The sequence below is a fragment of the Etheostoma spectabile genome, chromosome 21, assembly GCF_008692095.1.
Source record: "Etheostoma spectabile isolate EspeVRDwgs_2016 chromosome 21, UIUC_Espe_1.0, whole genome shotgun sequence".
NCBI classification, from domain to species: domain Eukaryota; kingdom Metazoa; phylum Chordata; class Actinopteri; order Perciformes; family Percidae; genus Etheostoma; species Etheostoma spectabile.
Window position 1 is genome coordinate 3,519,953 of NC_045753.1, and position 23,446 is coordinate 3,543,398.

The 23,446-nt window shown below is 41.8% G+C and overlaps 1 protein-coding gene and 1 long non-coding RNA gene across 2 annotated transcripts; both read left to right on the top strand.

Moving 5' to 3' along the window:
* Positions 1 to 1,562: 1,562 nt before the first annotated feature.
* On the top strand, positions 1,563 to 22,573 carry LOC116671240 (uncharacterized). Its single transcript, XR_004327230.1, has 3 exons — positions 1,563 to 1,572; positions 11,756 to 11,764; positions 22,483 to 22,573. It is a non-coding gene; the product is annotated as an uncharacterized LOC116671240 (long non-coding RNA).
* On the top strand, positions 6,469 to 9,860 carry tob1b (transducer of ERBB2, 1b). Its single transcript, XM_032502330.1, has 2 exons — positions 6,469 to 6,725; positions 7,727 to 9,860. Exon 2 carries the CDS (start codon positions 7,886 to 7,888, stop codon positions 8,882 to 8,884), a length of 999 nt encoding a protein of 332 aa, XP_032358221.1. The 5' UTR covers positions 6,469 to 6,725; positions 7,727 to 7,885; the 3' UTR covers positions 8,885 to 9,860.
* Positions 22,574 to 23,446: the final 873 nt, after the last annotated feature.

The window sequence follows — 23,446 nt, forward strand, 5'->3', positions numbered from 1 at the left end:
CAAATTATTGAGCAGCACTCATTATCCTCGCCACACATGACGGGTCATGACTTCTAGCTCGTTATTCCTTCTAATCCTGCTTTCCCATCCTGGTCAGCTGTTTGTGAAGGCAGAATAGAGCAAAGGGTTAATCTTAACAGAGCTGCTTCTTCTCTTTCCCCTCTCCATCACGTTTATGAAGGCAGAATGGAGCAAAAGGTTAATCTTAACAGAGCTGCTTCTTCTCTTTCCCCTCTCCATCATGTTTGTCTCTGTGGCCAATACACTACTCTCCTTCCTCTGCGTTTCCAACCACCAACTGTAAAAAAAACTCATTGCCATTTAAGAGATGAGATCTGACATTTCAGTCAGGAGAGACATGGTTGCAGCTATGCAAATAAGATATTTGAGCTGTATAGTATATATGTACAATATAGAAATATATAGGGGTAGAGAACCATCAGACCCCTCGATGGAATCTGTGGTGGTTGCGACCATGGAGCCTGAAGACCAGACCGAAGGAGGCCCTGGACCGGTCAGCTGGAGTAGATGACTGAAGGTGGAAGGGGGGGGTGGAGGGTTACACTCTTTGCCTGAAACGACAGCTGAATAACAAAGGGGGAAACAGATTCTCAAAGCTGGGTCGTGACTCTGTGATTGGTCCTTGCATTTTGTTGATGGATTCCATTTTATGATCGGGAGTTAGGTCTTGCTGAAAGAATACATTTCAATCAGGAGAGAGTAGTTGCAGATTTAGGACAGTTATAGACAGCATGATAAAATATACATTTATTAGGATAACAGCTGAATTGATTTAGGAGGCATCGATTAAAGTTAGGTCTTCCTGAAAGAATTTACGCTGAGTTACATTTGTCAGAAAAATAGCACTCGAGTGCCACTCTAACCGTGAAAGAGCATGTGGTAATGTGTAAGAATAGTTGCCATGACTACATTGACATCATTTCTGGCAAACAGGAGTGAAGGCTCCTCAATAGAGGGTCTGTGCAAAGGCTGGCTGTGCATACACTTTGACGGGAGTTCATGTGAAAAAGCCGTGTTTTGAGGATGTGTTCGGGCTTATGTACGCTGTAATGTGTTTTTTGTTAATATCTTGATGATGATAATGCATGTGGTTCGCATAATCCGACATCATCCGTTGCAATGTCTACCCAGGGATGGATTTCACCCACACAGACGAGAGGAGAATACAGAAATCTGTTATAAGGAGTGTGCAGCGGGCGAGCGAGAAGGTTACAGTCCAAATGGAAGAGGAGCGGGGGGGGAGGGGGGGAATAAAAGTACAAATCACAATGACAGGGACAGCCTGCCTACTGTAGCATACTCCATTCAGTATTCATGGAAATGTGACACATTCCCACTGCAATGGATGCCTCTCACTCTAAAACCCATTCTATCCACAAGCACTGGCCGTTCATTTCAGAGCGTAATTGAATTTCTTAAAAAGTTGATCTGACTGCAAGGGCACAGCTTTTCCATGCAGTGTGCCGTCTGAGGCGGGAGCAAAAACACGGAGCAATCTTGTCTTCGTGTCACGCATGTGTTATTAAGCTTAAAGCAACTCTGTTTTGTTCAGTTGGCTGATTCATGACAAAGCACCCGGCCTGCTAAACATAATCCCCCCATGAAACCAAATAGTAGAGCAGAATGTTATTTAAATCGGAGGAGCACAGCTGATCCCCTATTGTGTAACCTCCCTTCTCCTTCAGATGGCTTGATATGAATCTAACCAGGGGTCAAAACAAATATGATACCGCTGGGTGCTACATGGCATGAATATGCTCATTATTCCACAAAAACACCACTTCATCATCCCCCACTGCAGATGTATGACAAGTAAGCTAAAGCTCAGACTCACCAAGAAATGCCTGTGTTTGTCCATGCATGCAGGAATGAGAGTGTGTCGGGGGGGTGCTGTGGAGGCAAATATTACCACTGCTTATATTAATGACATTCCTGGCACTGGTGTGAAAAAGAGCTCCCCGGCCTCCCTCTGCTTGCCAAAGCATTTGTAAACAACTCAAAAGGAAGCAGCACGTAGAGTATCCCCATGCACCCCAGACTCAAGAGAACCGCCACGTACCAGAGTAAAGACTCATTTTCTCAACTTTGAAATGATTTTCCTGAGTAAACAGCTCATACGTGCTGCAGATCTACTGCTTTCTGCATGCTTTCATCCTCACAGTCAAGTGTTCAAAGACCATAATTCCTTTTGAATTTAAGGGAAGAATAAAACAGGTGCTTGTGCATGTGAGCATGAAGCTATAAATTCCAGTGAGCCGCGCAATCTTAGATTGCTATCACTACAGATCGGCTTTGAATACTAATTGAGCACCACCTCTTCTTCCATGGCTAAGATTGTATTTCAATAACAGAGCAGTAAAACCTCTGTTCCACGCAGGATCACAGTCATTCAGGTAATTGTATGTATGCACAGAGAACTTCTTTACAGATTTAACAAAAGACACTTGCTGAAGAAAACTTTGGATTTGGAGGGAAGATTGTAAGAAATAGTATCGGTACATCTTCTTACAAAACAGGGGTGGCATTGCAAACCTAGGGTCCAGGGGCATGCTACTGTACATCCACCATTTTTATCCCATTTTATAAAAGAATTCCTTAATCTGTACATCATTTGGGAAAAACATGACAAAGAAAAAGAATCATCCTGTAAGGCCTATATCCTGTTTGGTATCTAATTGTTCTCCAACTGTCATTGTGAAACCAGAACACAACAAATGTTGAGGATGGCTAATATCTAAATGCAGGCTAATATATAAATGCAGGATAATTTCAAGGCAAGACATTGATCAAATAAGTCAGTCTTCAAAAACTTATGGCCAAGCTGTCATACTTCTCCTCAGGTCAAGTTGGCCAACGTAATAGGGGCAATGCTGTGTAACTGATGTTTTTAAGTCGCACGACTCTTCTCTACTATTACACTATGACAAAGAGTCTCCATGACCAAAGATGTGTGAAGTGCATTACACACTGCCCCAGTGATGGCTTCAGCGTGGCTTCGTTTGAAAGCGTAGTGAACATCATGTGGATAGATGAAAAGTTACAATTGCACAATTTATTAATATTTTCATCTGCTAACATTAGATGTTTACCAAGGGTGTAAGCCAGCGTCCACTAAGCGTAGCTCCTATGGCGCCATTTTTATGCTACCAAGCACTCACCGCTGACTGCATCTACTCATTGACGTCACTTGACATGCAATAACTTACATCTGATTTTGACTCATTGTCTTTGTTATTTAAAAAACTGACTTATAAGCTCTACCTGTTCTCCGTTATGACTCGTAGCGACTTTTTTTATAATAGCTATCAATACGTCATAACCAACATAGTCACACAGTAAGGAATACGTAAAGGTAAGCCTTACCTGTTATCTCCTTATACCGGCTCCTCTCGCAGCTTGGGATGATTAAGAATGTTCTCTGCACACTACCAAGCTACACTTCGACCTGCCTCACACTAGTGTCAAGTCTCTGTATAGCAGGCGTAAGCCATACCATCCCGAAAGTGCTCCTAATACCCTCATGGTCTCCTTCCCGCAAGCGGAGATGAAGTGCTCGGCACGGTCAGCTGGAGTAAGACTGGCAGGTGGGGGCGGGGGGGTTGCACTCTTTGCCTACGACAGCTGATAGCAAAGGGAGAAACAGATTTTTCAAAACAGGGTTTGACTCTGTGATTGGCCCTTTCAGTTTATGTACAATTCTGATTGGTTTAGCAGGAAGGTGAACGCCTCCAACGGCTGATTCCATTTAGGAAAGAGAGCATTGATTAAATTAGGTCTTACGCTACGCTACATGTCTCTTTCAAATGACACATTGTCGTCATGTCACACCAATTGTTAATATAGAAAATATTGATTGCAGCCGCTCCAGCATGTTTTGGTTGCTGTTCCTGTCTACAATAGACATAAAATGTATGCTGCTGCACTTGGTTGGAGGTCACAAAATACTGAAATTAAAAGAAATGAAAAACTGCAGGAATGCTAAGCGCCTGTAGTTTGTTGGCAATCTATTTATTTTTGGTCTGTATTTGAATTATACTTGTTCATCTTCTAAGGAAATAAACAGACAGTTAAGAAAGTGCTACATGAGTTGCATAATGTAAAAAAAAGTAAAGTGTCTACTTTATCTGGAGAGCTCTAGATCTGAAGAAAGCCCACATGGTGAGTCTGTAATGTCACCTTTCGTGACACTGCTTGAGCTTTGAAGTCCACTAGAAAGAACAGGATCGTATAAATGTACTCAAGCTCTCTTAGGTTTAGTCAAATAACCAAAAGAAATGAGATTTTATTATACAGCATGCTCACATGACCAATGCCACTTCAGGTCAGTATGCAAGAACCCAATTTCTTTCCTCATACAACGGCTGTCATTTTCATTTCTTTCTTGGTAGTAAGCAAACATCATTCCATCATTCATATTATCTGTTACATTTACTCTCCCCCCCCAGATGTTGTTACACATATCAGATTAATATCCAGTGGCCGCATCTGGGAATTTAACAGGTTGTGTGCAGCTTCAAAGCCAGAAAGAAGAGTAAAGGATTTCACAGCTTTGTGAAGAGAGAGGGTAAAATGTCTATGAACTGACTTCACTAAAAAATGTGCATGAGTCATGCTAAAACATCTCCCATCATTAGCTGTGTTTACCTCCAGGTCCCAGCCAGACAGACTCACAACAACAGGAGGAAACCTTCGCCACTGACCACATCCATACTCTGGTGGAGAATAACAAATAGGTCATTGTTAAGCACCCCCCTACCCACCGCCAAAACTAACACATAGTTACTGAGTAGACACAGTGGGAGAATGAGCAAAGGGGATCTGGATCTGCTCATGGTATTTCTTACATTGCTGGAAAAACCTATTTCTGTTGAATAGTGATGCAGCCTATAGTGCAAATTGAAACATGTTTGAACATTTGGTCATAGTCACACATTTCCTTTGCTGTGAGATGCGGGGGAAAAAAACAAGCCGGCCGTTCTCTGGTGGCCTTGGTATGTCTCCAAGGCCCCCATGGTGTGTTGAGTTTGTGCTCGGGTCATCCATCACACGAGATCCTCGTTGGTGGAGGGACTCATCTCTCACACCTGCTGAGACTCAATCTGGAGGCTGTAAGAACTCTCCATTGCGCCTGCAGCATCCTGCAGCCCTCCGGCTACGATCTGACTGCATTTGAAAGCACTTTGTTTACGGCACTGGGACGTGGTGGTACTGTGTTAAACATCGAAGTAGCATTGTGACAAACCATGATTTACCTCAATATCTATACATATGGGCTTAATGCATACAATAACTATAGATCGGCATACTTGATTGACAAAAGGAGCAATGCTATGAATAGTCATCTCTCTTACAAATGACCTCTGAAATGTAACATTTACAGATATGGCATACACCATTTGAGTGTTTGCCATATTCATTTTGTGTCTGAGCTCTCCCCTCCATCTAAAGAACAGTTACCAACTCCCCTGCCCTGCCACCTCACTCCCAGCTGTACAATTCAAGTGGCATTGTATTTACACACAGTGCGGGAGCCCACGTTAGGTAAGAACAGGCTGTGGTGTCAAACACCTTAGGCCTGACAGGGGACAGCTTCTGCCTTGCACTGCTGAAAACAAGAACCCACCATGCAGGCACCAGAGAGCAATTGTGTATAATGAAGATAATTTTATCACAGGTACACAGTGGGAAAAGAATGTCAGTATTTACACAGATGGCAATTATGAGATGCCATCTGTTTTTTTTTTTAAGTAGTGGAAATTGCACTGTATTATAGAACAGTACTCCCAGTAAGCAAATGCAGTTAGGTTTGGATACACAGCTACAGCTGGGTCCAGGAACAGTAAAATGTTATTGGTGAGGAGCAGGAGCACAACCAGTTAGAGGTGTGTCCCTCCGCCACAGTGACTCTCTAGCTCTGTTTAACCCTGTAGTGGGAAGAGCAGAGTCAAATGTGGTTTCATTTTAGTGTTTACTCTGGCTGGTAACAGTAATTGTACAGACTGTGGTGTATTATCATTACAGTATACTCCTTGTTCAGCAATTGATTCCATGTATGGCTGAGCACAAACTCTGAGGACAGAGGGCCTTTAAGAAGGAATGCCATCATATTAAACAGATGTGCATAGTGCAAACATGTCAGTCTTTTACCCCTCAACTATGATGGTTTAGAATGGTTTCTATATATAGAACAATATTACGACCCAAACAAGGCTTTCAAATTATATTTTAGTTCAAACCTGCTCGAATAAAATAGTCCAGAGCACATGAAAGGCAAACCACTACCGTAAATAGAACCCTGTGGTTGATTGAGCACAAAATCATCCAATCACTGCGGTAGTTGGGGTGGTTGCTGATGACGCGGTGGCGTTTGGCCAATAGAAACACGCTACTGGGTGTTGACCTCTGTGAACCGCATCACCACCCCCTCCATGTCCGTGGCGGAGGACTACTATATAAACAATTCAGCCCAAGTTTTAAAGGGTAGAGTTGTAAAAACTCCCAGGCTGTGGGGAGTTAGTTTCCAAGCCTGTGAATCGGAATTCAACTACACCCCACAGAAGAAAATTCGCCTGGAACATTAAGATACGACGACGGCAACATTATTTTGTATCTCCTTTAGAAAGAAAACCTAGAGGCTGTACAAACATAGCGTTTGCTGGAGCGGACTCTGGCTAATGCAAGAAAGACCTGCTGTAAATTTCCATGTAAGTAAATATGAACTTAAATTTGGCGTAACAATCGTTTTTATCGTAAACTGAAACATTTTGCATTAGTGTGTTGGTATCCTATTGATTCTCAAACTGTCACCTAATGGTGTTGTTGAATGTCGGGTTTACAGTCGAATATTCAAGCTGTAGCATTAGCTAATTTAAATGCTAAAGTTACGTAGCTTGCTATCGTTAAACACGGTCGTCAGTCCACATTTATGCGAATTTTCTTCTTTTCTCGCTGTTAACAGTGACGTTACCACTTGCTGTACGTGTCCGTAAAACGTTATCTTTGGTTTACTGCCGGGTAACACTGATAATCAGCCGGTCGAGATAAACATTATCGGGAACGTTATCTGGCTTCTACATGGCTAGCAAGCTACATTTTCTGTTCACACCCTTCATTAAGTTCTCCAGCTTACACTCGTTGGTTGGCTATAGCAGAGCCGAACTTGAAGCAAAATATGTTTTTAGTATTTATTGTCACGTAGAAAGGGCTTTGTAGCCGTGGCTAGACTCTTGAGTGTTTATTATGTAACGGCAATCATCGTCACAAGCCTGTACGTGCTCCGCTCACGTTATGGCTCAGTCGGTGCACGGGGAAGGACTACAACATTAGCCTTGTTAGGGTGGAAAGATAACATTCTGCCCACTTGGACGAAGGTTGGAGTTATGCTTTAACGTGTCCGCGTGCCAAAATGAGGCAATCGAAAATCATTCTGACGCCTGCCATCAGACCCACCGCCCTCCGCAGAGGTCAACCACGCTTGCGTATTTCTGTCACACTAGACCGCTGGGGGACACACACTGCTGACACCGTCTCTGAGTCAGTGGCCTCGTTTATTTATAGCTGTTGATATTGTACAGCTGAGATACAGCACTGCTGCGGTGAGAGGGGGAGTGGATGGTGACTAAAGAGTAATGTTACTACAAATCTAATAGAGATGGAATGGCATTGATCATAATGGTGTTTTATTTTTTTTTTTGCTCCATTTCAGGATCCTAAACCTAACCCTGTTGCAGGAAGGATATTCATTTTGGCAACAAACTCTCAATCGCAGTTTTTCTAACAAACTGCTGCCGTGGAGGTTTTTGCAAAGCTCGGAAAAAAACAACGCTGTGACGGAAAAAGAATCACCCGTGCCACTGAAGCAGCTATGCAGCTTGAAATTCAAGTAGCACTCAACTTTATCATTTCCTATTTATACAACAAACTCCCTCGACGACGTGTGAATATCTTCGGCGAAGAGCTCGAGAGGCAACTGAAGAAAAAATATGAAGGCCACTGGTATCCGGATAAGCCATACAAAGGTTCAGGGTTCAGGTGCATCCATGTAGGGGAGAAGGTGGACCCTGTGGTGGAGCAGGCAGCCAAAGAGAGCGGGCTGGACATTGAAGACGTCCGGAATAATCTCCCTCAGGACCTTAGTGTGTGGATCGACCCATTTGAGGTTTCCTACCAGATTGGGGAGAAGGGACCGGTAAAGGTGCTATATGTGGATGATAACAATGAGAACGGGTCAGAGCTGGACAAGGAGATCAAGAACAGCTTTAATCCTGAGGCCCAGGTCTTCATGCCAATCAGCGACCCTGTTGGGGCTTCCTCAGAGTCCAGCTCCCCCTCCCCTCCTTTCGGCCAGTCTGCTGCCGTGAGCCCCTCCTTTATGCCACGCTCCACCCAGCCCTTAACTTTCACCACTGCCACCTTTGCTGCCACCAAATTCGGCTCCACTAAGATGAAGAGCAGTGGCCGTGGCAACAACACTAACAGCGGCAGTAGCAGCAAGGTGGCCCGCAGCTCCCCTACCAGTAACTTGGGTCTGAATGTCAACACCCTACTGAAGCAGAAAGCCATCTCCACCTCCATGCACTCACTGTACGGGTTGGGCCTGGGTCAGCAGCAGCAGAAGGCCTCTGCCCTCTCCCCTAATGCCAAGGAGTTTGTGTTTCCCAACCTCCAGGGCCAGGCCAGCCCAGGAGCCGTGTTCCCTGGGGAGGGCTCCCTGGGTCTCGGCCCTCTGCAGTACAACAATGCCTTTGACGTGATTGCGGCCTACGGAAGCCTCAACGACAAGTCCCTTATGGATGGCCTCAACTTCAGTCTGAGCAACATGCAGTATTCTAACCAGCAATTCCAGCCAGTCATGGCTAACTAAACTCATCATTAAGATGTTATTTATGAATGATGGTGGCTCAAAGAGAAGGAAAAACAAAAACGCACACTTAGAAACTGGACTTTCAAGAGTATATTGTCTAGTCAGTCAAGCGCATGTGCCCAAGGGTTTTTTTACTGTGCCCCCTTGAGTTTGTTTCTACTAAAAGCTTGTTGTACAAACACATCCAAGCTTGGTTACTTCAATTAACATGCATCATTGTTTTTCTTTTTCCTTTTTGCCAACCAAGCACAAGATTTTTTTACCGTGTTGGAAAAATTACTTCAAAAAATGTTAAATACAAACTTAAAGTTTTGGCCTCTTACAGTATTTTACAGGTGGTAAAACGAGGCTGATTTTTATGGATTGGCACTAAGTGGGGTTACTTGGTCTTTTTCTAATTGTATAATTTAATTTAGTACAGAGTTTGTAAGATATCAGAGTATATATTGTTTCTATGACATGGTGTTGCATTATATCTTTTTACTACTCCAGTGATCTGTGATGGCTGCAGCAGCTTTTTTTTTTTTTTTCTTTTTTTTTTTTTTAAAGATAATGTTAAGGAAATCAATCTTTAAAAAAAAAAAAAAAAAAAAAACAAAAAAAAAAACGTATATATAAAATATTCTGAAGATTGTGTACAGAGTATTCCTTAGTGGTGGAATTCAAGTGTAGGAGTATTTGCTTTTTCTGAAAGATGAATTGTATTTTCTGTTATGAGGTTAAACGATTTTGCTATACAATGGACAAAAATGTAATCGTATGAATATTAATTTTGTACCTACATTGTGCAATACTTGATAAAAAAATACATTATAACAAAGTATTTTGAGTCAGTGTCTTACATGTCAAGAGGGACTGAAATAGTTTATATTAAGTTTGTATTAAATGCTTAAAAATTATATGCTTGTCTTTATTTTTTTTAATTTCATATTTGCACCCTGATCTTTTTAATAAAATAAACTACAGTTGAACATGACTTTTTGGAAAGAGGACTTATTTATTGCTCGTTTCAACTGACTTATTTGTAATATTTAACCCTTGGCAGACTTCGCCGTTGGGCAATCCTGTCCCTGAGCTCAGAATAGCATCGTTGCTCACATGCTAGTCGTTGCGCTCTGTGTCATGAGGGCAACTAGAGGTAATAATAGACTTGACTAAAATGTATGTAGCAACGCCTGGAGGGCATGTACTGTAAACGCTGGCTCTTTTCCGGGTGTAAAGGTGGTGAGACTGTCCCAGTGATCAGTGGGAGTGGCCATGTTGACACGGCTGTGAAGACAGGTGGACACCTCTTCATGATCAGTCACACCCGCTGTAGCAATTTGAACCCTCACGTTTCATTTAGCTCGTCTTGTTTACTTTGTCACATGCTTCCAAACATCTTTTTACAGCAACATTGTCATGGAAAGAACCAGCTAAATGTTCACCAATGTTAAGAGTTCAAAATGGCTTCAATCGCCAAAGACGATCACGTTCGCATGACTCAAAGGAGGAAATAGCTTGTGTTTTCATGTTTTCACAATTCCTCCTCCCTTCTTTGACAAAGACTTATCTACACGACGTCCTGGATGAGCAGCCCTCGCCAGCTAAACACCCAAAGCCTGTTATAGATGCTCATAAATGACTTGTATTTTCATACGTGCCTGAGTTAATGACATATACTGAAGTGCCCTTCATAGCACTGTTATGTAATGTTATCATTGCAGCTGGTTGACATGGAGCTAGTTTTAACATTTTATCACAGCTAGCTAGAATATATCTGATGGTTCGTGAGATTACTGAATCTGAAAAGCAACTGAATATTTAATTGCAAAATTGAACTATAGCGTGGCCATTTAATGGGATATTTCAACACTTTGAAAAGTATGCTTATTCACTTTTTTTTGCCGAGAAATGGATGAGAAGAACGACGCCACTGTGTATAGTGAATAAGAAGCTGGAATCAGCAGCCGGTTAGCTTAGCATAAAGACTGAACCGGCTAGCCTGTGTCAAGGTTGCAAAATTTGCCTATACCGCTAAAGCACATGTCACAAAATGTGAGACATGCTTTTACCGTGACAGTGTGTTAGAACCCCCCCCCCCCCTTTTAACTACTCAGAGACATCTGAACTCGACCCTGCTTGTTATGTAAGGGCTCACAGGCTCACTGCTTTTATCTGTAGAAATGCATTGTATTTTAAAAGCTTATCATGTATTTGTAATGCAAACTCTTAATCTGAAAAGTAACCACAGCTGTCAGATAGATGCGGAGTAAAAAGTCCAATAATTCCATTTGATGTTGTGGAATAGGGGAATAAGTAGTATAAAACGGAAATACTCAAGTAAAGTGCAAGTACTAAAACATTATATATTGTAGTTCTGGTGTAAATATACTCAGTTATTTACCACTACTGACTTTCTGTGTCTTTATATATGTGTATAGACAGTCATGGCTACACAAAAGGCCTTAAAAGTGTGTGATGCAGCCATTAGAAAGCTAAAACACATCCAGCCTGAAAGTATTATCTACTTCTGAATTCTGTTTGCAGTAATCAAAATCTCACTTGAGATTGGAGTGTCAAATATATTCCTCCGTATCTAAGAGGTTTGAAATGAATTCCTCCGGTGCTCAGGGGAGTAGCTAAGTGGAGGATAAGATGGAAAAGCGTTTTTTTGTGTGCAAATTGCAAATGTACCCTCGTAAGACACGGTTACATTTAAAACATTCCTAGTTAATGCTGTGTGTAACGTCAGTGCCGTTGTGTACAGGGATACCAGTCTTTGCTTTCATATCTGGTTTATTGTCAAATTACACACAATTGTGGTTGATTGTCTACTGCCTAGAATTGTGCAGATTTCTCTGGGATGTATTAAAGTGAGTGTAATGCCAGTATAGCATGGTATAGTATGGTATCAAGGTGCGTATCCAGTCAGACGCTATATTTGGAACTTCTTAAACCTAAGTCCAGTTTGCATTGTATGCACTAAATAGGACTAAATAGGTCAGTCTGTACCAGATAAACTATTTTAGTTCTCATCCCAAATTGATACTTTTTAATAGGTATACTGAAGTCTGGCAAGCCTTGGAAAAAGACATATTCAAAATACGCACGCACACCACACACACACACACACCACACACACACACACACCACACACACACACACACACACACACACACACACACACACACACACACACACACCACACACAGTTCCACATGACCAACCCAGCTCTCTGGGATAAACAGGTCCACAGATGGTCCGGTGTCACCCCAGCTGGGAGACTCCCAGGGTGTGGGTGTTGCCTTGCTGTGACTCCATCTTGTCCGTTCCAGAGTGTGCTCTTCCCCCCCCCCCCCCCCCGCCCCAGAGAGACACATTCCTGACGTGAGCGTCACATATTACACACAGATCCTTATTACACCGTATCTCTCACGCGCCCAGCAGTGTCGTGCACCCAACATCCAGTACTTGTGTTTGTTCTGAAGGGTGTTTCTCAGCTAAGGGGAATGCCGTGTTTAAAGGGAACTACAAAGCTGCAAAGAATTTCTATGGAAACAAAGACAGGCCATAATAACTAGCATCTGGTGAATACTTTATGACTAATTTAAATTTGACATTTTTTGGGAAAATGTGTTTTATTCTCTTTCAACCACTTTCAAGTTTTTACCACAAATGTGAAAAAATGGCATAAAGTGCTCGTATTAGGCTTTTTGGCGTTTCCCCTTTCCAATCTTTTGTGTGAAGGCAATAGGTTTACAAAGTGAAAAAGCCCAAAGTCCACCCCTAAGGGACTAACCATCTCCAACAGAAAACTCTGTTGACAAACTGCTCCGAACAGCTCTATTATATTCCAGACTTTACTTCCGTGATGCCGTTCATAATAGAGAGAAAATGTTGGCACAGATGCTGAACGACTCTATCTTGGACAGAGGACGGCTGTAATCTTTATAATCTGGACTGCGGTCATAACATCTACATTTTAGAACTTATTCCCTGTTACATAGGTTTTTTATTCTTATTCAGTCAGTCAGTTATAGGTTGTTATGTTTATATTTTACAGTCATAGATAATATTTTATCGTGATCTACTGCACTGTTCAATCCCTGCACTGTTCACTTTTTTACTTTTTCACTTTTTTTTTAAACTTTTGCACTATCATCATTACACACAGTCTGCCATAGTCTATCACCTTATCATTGCATTTCTGTAAATGATTTTTATTTTAAATTCCTATGTATGTGTGATATGCAGTATGTGTGTATATGTGTTTGTTGGGTTATGGTTATCTTGCTACTGGATGCCTAAAATGTCCTTTGTGATGAATAAAGTATCTATCTATCTATCTATCTATCTATCTATCTATCTATCTATCTATCTCTCTATCTATCTATCTATCTATCTATCTTTAGTTGACAGGTTTGATTGGATGGGCTTCGCTTCTTCTTCTGCCAATAAGGTGTCGCCAGTGTGAGTTTCTGTGAGAGTGGACTGTAGGTTGTAGCAGATGTGTGAAGTGTCTGAAAGTACTTCTATGCCTGGATGGGAACCATGTGTAAAGGACCAGTACTCCCTGTGTGAGCACCTCCGCGAGAAGGAGCAGATCGGCAGGAGGCGGAAATTAGAAAGGTTGAAGTTATTGCACACCAGCGTTCCTCGTCTGTCGACTCATTCGGTATTAACTGGATAAAGGAAAGGAACGACCAGCTGGAAATGAAGGAGGATGCCGAGAATTACCAACTTGATTAGCCTGGTGTGTGTGTGGTGTGTGGGGGGGGGGGGGGGGCTTGCTGCCACTTGGCTGGGACAGAATATGCAGTAGTAGAAGCCATTTTGCTGTAGATGGCTGAAGGAAGGCATAGCAGCTTCCATCCATCCATCCAAGTTTCCATCCACTTGTCAATCAAATGATCTGAAGTTCGGTATTGTGCGTTATGACATCACATGCTGTTTTGCAATCAAATTTAGACATTTTAAGGTGTTTCCATTCAATTCAATTCATATTCAAGCAAATATTTGCGAACAAAGTTTTCCTAGACGAAATGGATCGTTCCGCCTACCAACAAATTATCAATATTGCAATTATAAGGGTGCTTACTGTTTGTGCCAGCTGATAGCGACATATAACGCTATAATAAGAAAACAACGACGCTATCAACACATCGCTATGACGATGCAGATGCAACTTGGCTTTTATGTCCCTCCGGCACTGCTGCGAGTCAACTCTTTTTTGAGACATGTCTCGCTGTTTGAGTGCCTTCCATACTCCAGAAGGACGTCCCACGGCTTGTCGTTACTTTTGTACCCCATTTCCTTTGCGAGTTCCTGACAAATTATGGCATTTCTTAGATTTTTGCAATCAAAAATAGCACATATATTTTGCCCGTAAATTAAATTCAAAAAGTCTCTCGTCTCCTCGTCCGTCCACATATATCTGTCTTTGTTGACACTCGCCATGTGTGCAATCAGAGCGGAAATACTGGGCGGAAATTATCCACAACTTCTTCTTCTTCATGATTACAGCAGCTAAAGATGACAGATCCTTTCCCCTCCTTGTTCAGAGCTGTCAGGGTGTAAAGCCCAATAGTTAAATAGTTACCAACCCCGCCTTTAAAGCTATAGGGCGTAGTTTCTGTCTCCCCCATGAATTCTCAAGCAATGACAACAAAACTGTCGGCACGTTGTTGGAATTTAAAATGTTATGTGTGCTTAAACAGTGTGTGTGATTTGCATTATACATTCAAGCTAAAAGGTAAAAGCATTATTTCAGCATAAATGAAGACATGTTGGTCATGCATTAGGTTTGTTGTTATAAGTACATGGGTCATTGGTTGTTGTTTGTCACATTGAGCTGTTTTGCAATACTTCTGTTTTATAATATAAGATGTTCTGGTATATTTTTGTTGTAATCCAGCTCTCCTAAATGTGTTAGAAGCAGAATTGATTGATAGGGATGCTGCCTGAGTCTGGTTTCAGTCTCTTTCACCCCCACTGATCTTTTCCTGAACTGAGGGTCACAAACCTTAAGTCACATTCCAATTGAAAGATAACAAATAGACACACACACACACACACACACACACACACACACACATCACTGTGCTCTAAAGACCCCACCCTTTGTGGATAAGACTAGGGGTCCAAGAGCCAGAGAGTCAGACAAATTTGGGGAAGAGCTGTGTTAGGTTGACTCTGTATTTGTCTCTAGGATATCCTATGTAATAAAATGGATTCACACATCCACATCTGAGATTTTGATACTAATTGAATGAACCCTGAGATGGAGCAGGATTTAGCGCCAACAACGTCCACATGATACAAGCCTTCCGTGATTGTCCCCGCCCTCACGCCCACTTCACACAGTTGCTAGTAGCCAAGGAGGACATGGATGATTAAAAAAAAAACATAACAGACTCTTCATAAGAGGTAATTATCTTCTGCCCATGAAAGGCGCCAGAGGCCACCATTTTCGGAACATAGCCTTACTGAGAAATACAGAGGGAGTTTTTAATATGACTCTTAATTAGCTTTGTAGCAACTCATTTGACAATGGCTTTAATGTAATGGACGTTCATTAATATCAAAAAGTTAAGTTAAATGCAATTCAAAAAATTTGAAGCTGAATTTGACCACATCATCCTGGAGTACAGATGATCCATTTTAACACAGAGCTGTGGATTACAAGGCTTCCAGCTGAGAAAGTTGGGTCCAAGTATTTCACACACAATCCCAGGGAACACAGAGATGAGCTGGCAGGGAAACCCAGCCTTTTTGGGATTGCAGTGAATACCAGATGATGATTTTAGATCAGTAGGCCAGAGATGAATTATGTAATCTGGTATAAATCTTTACAAATTTTTCATCCTGTCGTGAAGTGTTGATCGGTGCTGGTAGCTTTTGAGCATGATCAACACTCAGACTTCTATATTAAGTCTGTGTTCAGAGCTGGTGGTGGAGGTTAGCCCCTGTTCCTGGTTATTGAGTTTGGCGTACAGTATGGGAGTGACATTTGAATAAATTCACCCCATTTACATTTCAGAGGCTTGTGGGCCGGAGATACCGCCACGCGAGCGGGAAGCACATCTGCAGTTCAAGGAAGCTCAACATTTCACCTGATTGAAAAAGAAAAAAAAAGGACCAGAGCGAGGGGAAGATAAAGCAGATATAAAAGAGTCCCATTCACTCGGTGTTATTCGCTGATAAACCCGGAGCTGAGACTTTAATGAATACAGGCTGTGCTGTGTTTGGCCAGCACAGAGCTTCAGTCAGTGGCTGCTTTCATGTGCTGCCAAGTCATTTTAGTGCGGATCATCCATTCGACCCTATTCTTATTCCAAGCCCGACGATCATTCAACCTAAAAGCACCCCATCTCAGCAATATGCAGTCATAATCCATATTTCATTGTGGCTCTATACGCTTGACAGGATAAGAAAGAGCTGGATTTTCTTGTTGCCATTGAACTCTCTCTCCTCGTCCTGCCTCGCTGTCTCTGTTTTGTTTTGGTCTGAAAGCCCAGTTGAAGGTTACGGTACCGAAAGGGTGTCGCACACTTCAGTGGGTTTAAAAATAGACCTTGCAGGGTTTCTGCGTCATCGTAGGAGAATCCTCTCACACAACCCCCTCCTCCCTCCTCCTCCCACCAGCCAACCATGCCTGTCTTCACAGCAGGGACTACTTGTATGCTAATACGGCATGGAACGTTGCTTTTTACGCTCACACCTGCATCACAACCTGCGCTGACGTAACGCCAGTAGAGGAATGAATCACCTTTTAAGGAACCAGGGTGCGTCCTGCTCTTGAGTTATGTGTCCTGCCCTCTCAAGCAGAGGCATGAAGAGGAGCTGGAACAGCAGGCGGGTCGGCATGAGGAAGAGCGCGATAAAAGGGTAGCGACAAAAGGAGGGAGATACACAGATGTTTTCAGACTACACTGATGGCAAATCATGTAGCCATGACAACACATTTCCTTCACCTTCTCATGCTGATAATGGCTTGCTGGAGCTGAAAGGAGTGCACTAGCTCTTAAATTAGGCCCAGGCAATTCACCAAAGGCAAATAAATGCACTGAAAATGTCTTGGCTTCCCGGGTACAACGAGGTTATGCTCGAAATATACCCGGTTCTCTCAACCTCAAGGGTCCCTCAGGTATTGGCTCCCTATACAAACAATCAGTGGGAAAATGGAAGTGTCAGGAGTTTCCACAGCTAGATGTTTGAGCTGTGAGCTTTCAGAGTTGGTTTTATCCCCATTTTTTCCATAAATCAAAAAAAAAAAAAAAGGATTCGATGTGCCTGTTAGGTGGTATTTAAGAGTATCTTTACAATCATCTGATCATTTGGAAACCCATGTGAGGCACAGACAAAAGGACAAAACTCTTAGTTTCTGGTGTTAAGCACTTTGGATACCTGTTGTTTGCTGGAAGGTGCTATATACAAAATGGCGCCAAACACAGCCCTAAAAAAACTTGACACAATCTATCATTCAGCCATTCGTTTTGCTGCTAATGCACCCTTTCACACTCATCATTGTGACCTGTACAATCTGGTGGGATGGCCCTCCCTTTATACCCGGCGGCTACATCATTGGTTTCTCTTTATATACAAGACGATCCTGGGCAAGACACCTCCCTATTTGTTATCTCTTCTTCATGCCGTTCATAACACCTATCACACAAGATCGAGTAATTTGGTTAAATTTAGTACCCCTCCTACCTCTACTACCTTTGGACGTAATGCCTTCCGCTTTGCAGCAGTACATGACTGGAATACACTACAAAATACCCTGAAACTTACATTTCTGATCCCAATCTCCACCTTTAAGCAAAACCTCCAAAATTACATTGCTGACTCTTGTTCCTGCTGACAATCATGAATCATATTTATACACACATATTTAAGCTCTTATTCTTTATCTTTTTTCGTTGACTGTCTTTTTTAATTCGGTTGCTTGTTCTATGTGTCATGCGTTTGACTATGTAAAGTTGGACAGTATGTTCCTATTTATTTCTGTAGCCTCTTGGCCAGGTCATGTTTGTAAATGAGAATTGGTTCTCAAACAGCTTACCTGGATAAATAAAGGTTAAATAAATAAAAAAATGTAAATCAATTTTGATGGATTGATTGATTGATTGATTGATTGAAAAACATTCACTGGTTCCAGCTCCTCTAATGATTTCTATCACTGATTACTCATGAGTTTAAGATAGTCAATAAAGAAAGTAATGGTTACCCCATTTGTAAAACACTTTCAACACACACCTATTAAAGTATTAAAGTGTAACAATGTTTTTTTTTTTTTTACTTAGGTGAACCGCCCATTTACCCTTTAAGACATTTGAAACATTGCTTCTAATTACCAGAACTATTGGGTCCTTGTAAATTATAGATTGCGGTCTAGACCTACTCTATCTGTAAAGTGTCTTGAGATAACTCTTGTTATGAATTGATACTATAAATAAAATTGAAATTGAATTGAAATTCCACAAGATTGCCATTACATATTCACTGAGCCCCTTTTGTGATGAGGCCCATTTGTGTAGTTTCAATGGCTGTTACTCTAGTCCGGTCTTACTTGGCGGTGTGTTTGAGGACAACCGAGCGTAGGGGAGTTGATGGAGATGGGTTCGGTGTAGTGCTCTCTCACTCACACTGCTCCGTTATCTCTCCCTCTTTATTCCCAACTCATCCAAACCCCATCGTTCTCTCCAGAGCCTGGGAAGTTTCTCCTGTATTTGATGTTCCCCGTCTGTGTAATTTAATCTCAGTGATTCCCTGCAGCTCTCTCCAACCATAAACCTCCGCTCTAATAATAGGAAGCCCAGGAACAGTCTCCTCTCTAATCTCTGCCTGTGTGTGGCTGTTTGTGTGTAACTGCTCTTGCCTCTGCACCGTAGAGATAAGGCTGCATTTGTTTTGGCCAGGCTAACTTTCAATCACAAATTGCAACGGTGATACCGAATCAGAGAAGAGGGAGGGAGGGAGGTAGGTGGGGAGGGGTGGTTACTATAACACCAGACCTAAAAACAGTCATGTTTAGTGCAACTTTGCTGTTGCTGGGCAGACTTTCTGTTGCGTGTGCTATCAGGAAATTGATAAGGGCACAAGTGCATGATAGGCTACCAAGTGCAGCATTTAGACATTGGAAAGGAATTTAACTGGTGGCTCTGTTGAGTGTCAAAGCTCCGTCATATGTGTCTGGAGCAGCGTACTTCCCACACTCACCTGTGGCCTATTTGGGAAAAGTAAAAACTAGGTTTCCTCATGCTATGTTTTTTGTAGTAACACGGAACTGGAAAACTTAATATTGGTATATGTCTCTAGAGATAAATAAACAGCATCCATGGTGAGCTTTAGGCCAGAATTTCATGAACGCATCATCAGACTTTTGGGATTTTGGAAAGTTTTAACTTCCTGTTATCATAATTGACTGTTGACTAACCCCTACGAGAGATTGCCCGCCCCCGGAGCTTTGGACTTAACCACGTGCCCAAGATATGTGTGGGCCCACTGGGCTCTAGAGCGATATTTGAGAGTTTGAGTAGCATCTAGCATAACATTTCCAAATGAAAATCAAAAGTTACCAAACTGTAAGCAATGGATTAAACAGTGGTTTTGACTGCTGTAGCATTAACTGCAAAAGTTAGCTCACTGACTTGATACAGTTGTTCTCATAAGTTTACATGCCCATGCATGTTGACTAAAAAGAGGAATAAAAAAATCATGTTTTGGAAATTTATCTTAATGCCTTAATTAAAAAATTAGGTAAAATCCAACCTTTAAGGACACCAATTTTCTTTGTGAATGAATAATGTATTGTAAATATCTAAATGTTCTTCCTTAAAATACAGGGGGCATAAGTATACACCCCCCTATGTTAAATTCCCATAGAGGCAGGCAGATTTTTATTATTAAAGGCCAGTTATTTCATGGATCAGGATACTATGCATCCTGATAAAGTTCCCTTGGCCTTTGGAATTAAAATAGCCCCCCCCCCCCCCCCCATCATCACATACCCTTCACCATACATAGAGATTGGCATGGTTTTATTTCAGTTAGACTAATAGCTGGTTTGATTTGCACTGAGAGATGATTTTATGAAAAGTATCCCATGCCAATCTCTATGTATGGTGAAGGGTATGTGATGATGGGGGGGGGGGGGGGGGGGGGCTATTTTAATTCCAAAAGCCAAGGGAACTTTATCAGGATGCATAGTATCCTGATCCATGAAATAACTGGCCTTTAATAATAAACTCTGCCTGCCTCTATGGGAATTTAACATAGGGGTGTGTATACTTATGCCCCCTGTATTTTAACATAGGGGGGTGTATACTTATGCCCCCTGTATTTTAAAGAAGAACATTTATTTATTTACAATACATTATTCATTCACAAAGAACATTGCGGTCCTTAAAGGTTGGATTTTATCTCATTTTTTAAGTAAGGCATTAAGATAAATTTCCAAAACATAATTTTTTGTTCCTTTTTTTAGTCAACTTAAGCATGGGCATGTAAACTTATGAGCACAACTGTAAGCTTAAAATCTACAGAAAGCATTCTTCTAATCATTAGCAACATTATGATGTGGGGTCACAGGTTACATTCGGAAAAAATTCCGGACACACACATCAACTGCATGAGAGCCAAAATGCTACTATATCAGAGTTTAGGTGAACATTAGCGGTCTTGTCTTGCAAGAGCTTTAGTGCAGAACGTTAAGTCTGACCAGTGGTGGAAGAAGTATTCAGATCCTGTAAAAGTACAAATACCACTCAGTTGCAGTCCTGCATTGAAAATGTATATAGGCCTAAGTTACATCAGGACCATGTACTTAAAGTATCAAGTGCTCAAATTAGAAATATCCTAACATTTTAGAACCTGGAAAAAATGATCAAAACAGTTCTGTCAATCAACTAAGTGTCTAATCATCTAATCATTTCAGCTATACTTGTAGGTCTCTATATATTGTTGGGTAGTTTAATGTATAATAAAACATTGTATTTTATAAACTACAGCAAAAGTCTAGTTTAGTTTATGATGGACTTTGAAGATCATCTCTTGTGTGTCAAATGAAAGGGGCGGGTGGATTTCTGGATTGTGTGCTGGTTGCCATGTGTTTGTAGATAGATAGATAGATAGATAGATAGATAGATAGATAGATAGATAGATAGATAGATAGATAGATGGATAGATAGATACATATATAGATAGATAGATAGAGGCCAGTTAAAGTGTGGTCAGTAAGTTTCTCCAAGGAGTATAAAGAAATCCATCCATCACTATTCCTCTGCCTATGCTTTTCCATTCCCTCTATATTATTTAAACAGCTGATGGAATGAAAAGTGATTAGGAGGAAAGATAAGCTGAGAACAGATGTAAAAGCCGCCCGCTATCAAACCTAATCAGTGTGTGCTTTTGGAATAGAGCAGGTGAGGTTGTTAAAGTTTTGCTTGCAGAGGCAGTAAATGTAAAGACCGAAATGCACTGTGTTTGTCCAGACCGAGGTTCCATCACCCCATCGCCATGTTTTATTAATGGCTCGCATCAAAATACATTGCATGATATCGCAGTCTGGTCCTACCTCTGTTCTATTTCTCTCAGAAAAAGAGAGGCGTGGGGAGTCAGCACTGCACTTTAAGCAGCCCTGTCCAACGGTTTAAATATTTCACTAGCCGAGAGATTTTATAGCATTCTGATGCGCTACATGATATTCAGCAAAAGGTCAAGGTGGAATGGAAAGATTCACATCTGTGCCTTTTTAGGACTCCTCAAGAGCAAGTGCTGCTGGGAAATCTGTCTGCCGGAGTAACATCAGCCTTAGATCATTGCTCTGCGGGTCGATACGGCTTTCATTCCACTACTCCAACTCCGAGCCTTTCAGCAATATCGACCTAACTGATGTCTTCTTAGACTTGTTGCCCTGAGGACGTACAAAAAAATCTTCTATTTTTTTAAAGTTTGTAACATTATTTCTCATATTTAACATTGCTGTCACATTCAATACATCATTATGTTGTTAGTTGCTAGTGCTGACAATTAAACAACTAGTGTCTGTTGTATCTCAGGATACATACCGAAACTGCGATTCAAAGAATGTCCTCTCCACCTAATCCTTTGTTGGCCTGACAATGATGTTTACGCCTTGACTCCGAGTATGTAAGTTATAGTTCCTAACATCCTATTTTGCACTTCTGCATTCTTCTGATTCCTGAAAGGTGATTGTTTGACGCACTGCAACGCCCATTCAAGGCCAACGCTCACTTGTCCTCCCGCATGGTTGGGATTAGAACCTTTAAGCAACCACACAGTGTTTGACTGCCGCTGGGAACCACAAGGGACGCCATTATACAGGAGTGAGATAGGATTATTGGACTCAAGTCCTGCTACTGTGTAGAAATGCTAATGTGAAGTGTATATCTGTGCTAATTTAAAGCCCAATTCCAGTTTATTACCAGTTGGATCTCATTTTTATAATTGGTTAGACTAACACTGTGTAATTGCTGAGATCTGGCAACACCATGACATCCCCACAGGTGGTGAATTCAGATTATTTTTTGGGGTGTTTTGGCCATTAATTGATAAGACAGTTGGGGTGAAAGAGAGGGGGACGTTCAGTTCAGTTCACTACCAACCATAGTTGACCAAAGTACTTAACAAGCTCCAAAAATCAAAGAGGTATTATACACAAACGATACACAATGTACAATACAAGATGAAAAAGGTCAAGGTATCAAAGCTCAGATGAAATTAAAAGCCAGTGAATAATAGTGAGTCTTAAGCAAGGACGTGAACGTTCCAACGGTCCGAGCCGTTCTTACTCCTAATTTCCAGGACAGGAAGTCAAGCACAGAAACAAAATAAAACATCCGGTTAGTTTTCAAAATAAAATGGAGCGTGCTCACGGCGCATCATATTTCCCTCCACTACACCTTGAAAACACAGCACAGAGTTGTTTCCCCTCTACTCCTCTGGATGGAAACAAACTGTTAGCTGTTGTTTTTGTGGTTCTATTCCACATGAATTCGTGGGTCCTCGAGACTTCAGCTGTCAATCATGGCTGCAGCCGTTCCACGACAAATCCAGACCTGGTGGGCATTGACAAACAGCGGTGCAACCGGTGGAAACTGGGGGATATATGAATCGGTAAACTATTCCAGTGGTTTGGAGCAGCCACTGAAAAGGCTCGGTCCCCTCTGCTTTTTAACCTGGATTTGGGCACATCCAGGAGCATCTGATTGGAAGACCATTCAATTTTATTTATATAGCGCTAAATCACAACAACCTTTATCTCATTGCGCTTTTCATAAAAGAGCAGGTCTAGACCGTACTCTGTGATGTTATTTACAGAAACCCAACAGTTCCCACCAAGAGCAAGCACTAGGCGACAGAGGCGAGGACAAACTTCCTTTTAAGAGGCAGAAACCTCGAGCAGAACCATGGCTCAGGGTGGGCGGTTATCTGTCTGTTGGGGGTGAGAGAGAGAGACACAGACAGACAGACAGAGAGACACATGGAGAACTGTAGCAGAGGGTGTGGAGCAGGAACTTGGAGGCAGCAGGTGACTCCAACCACAGATCCAGACTC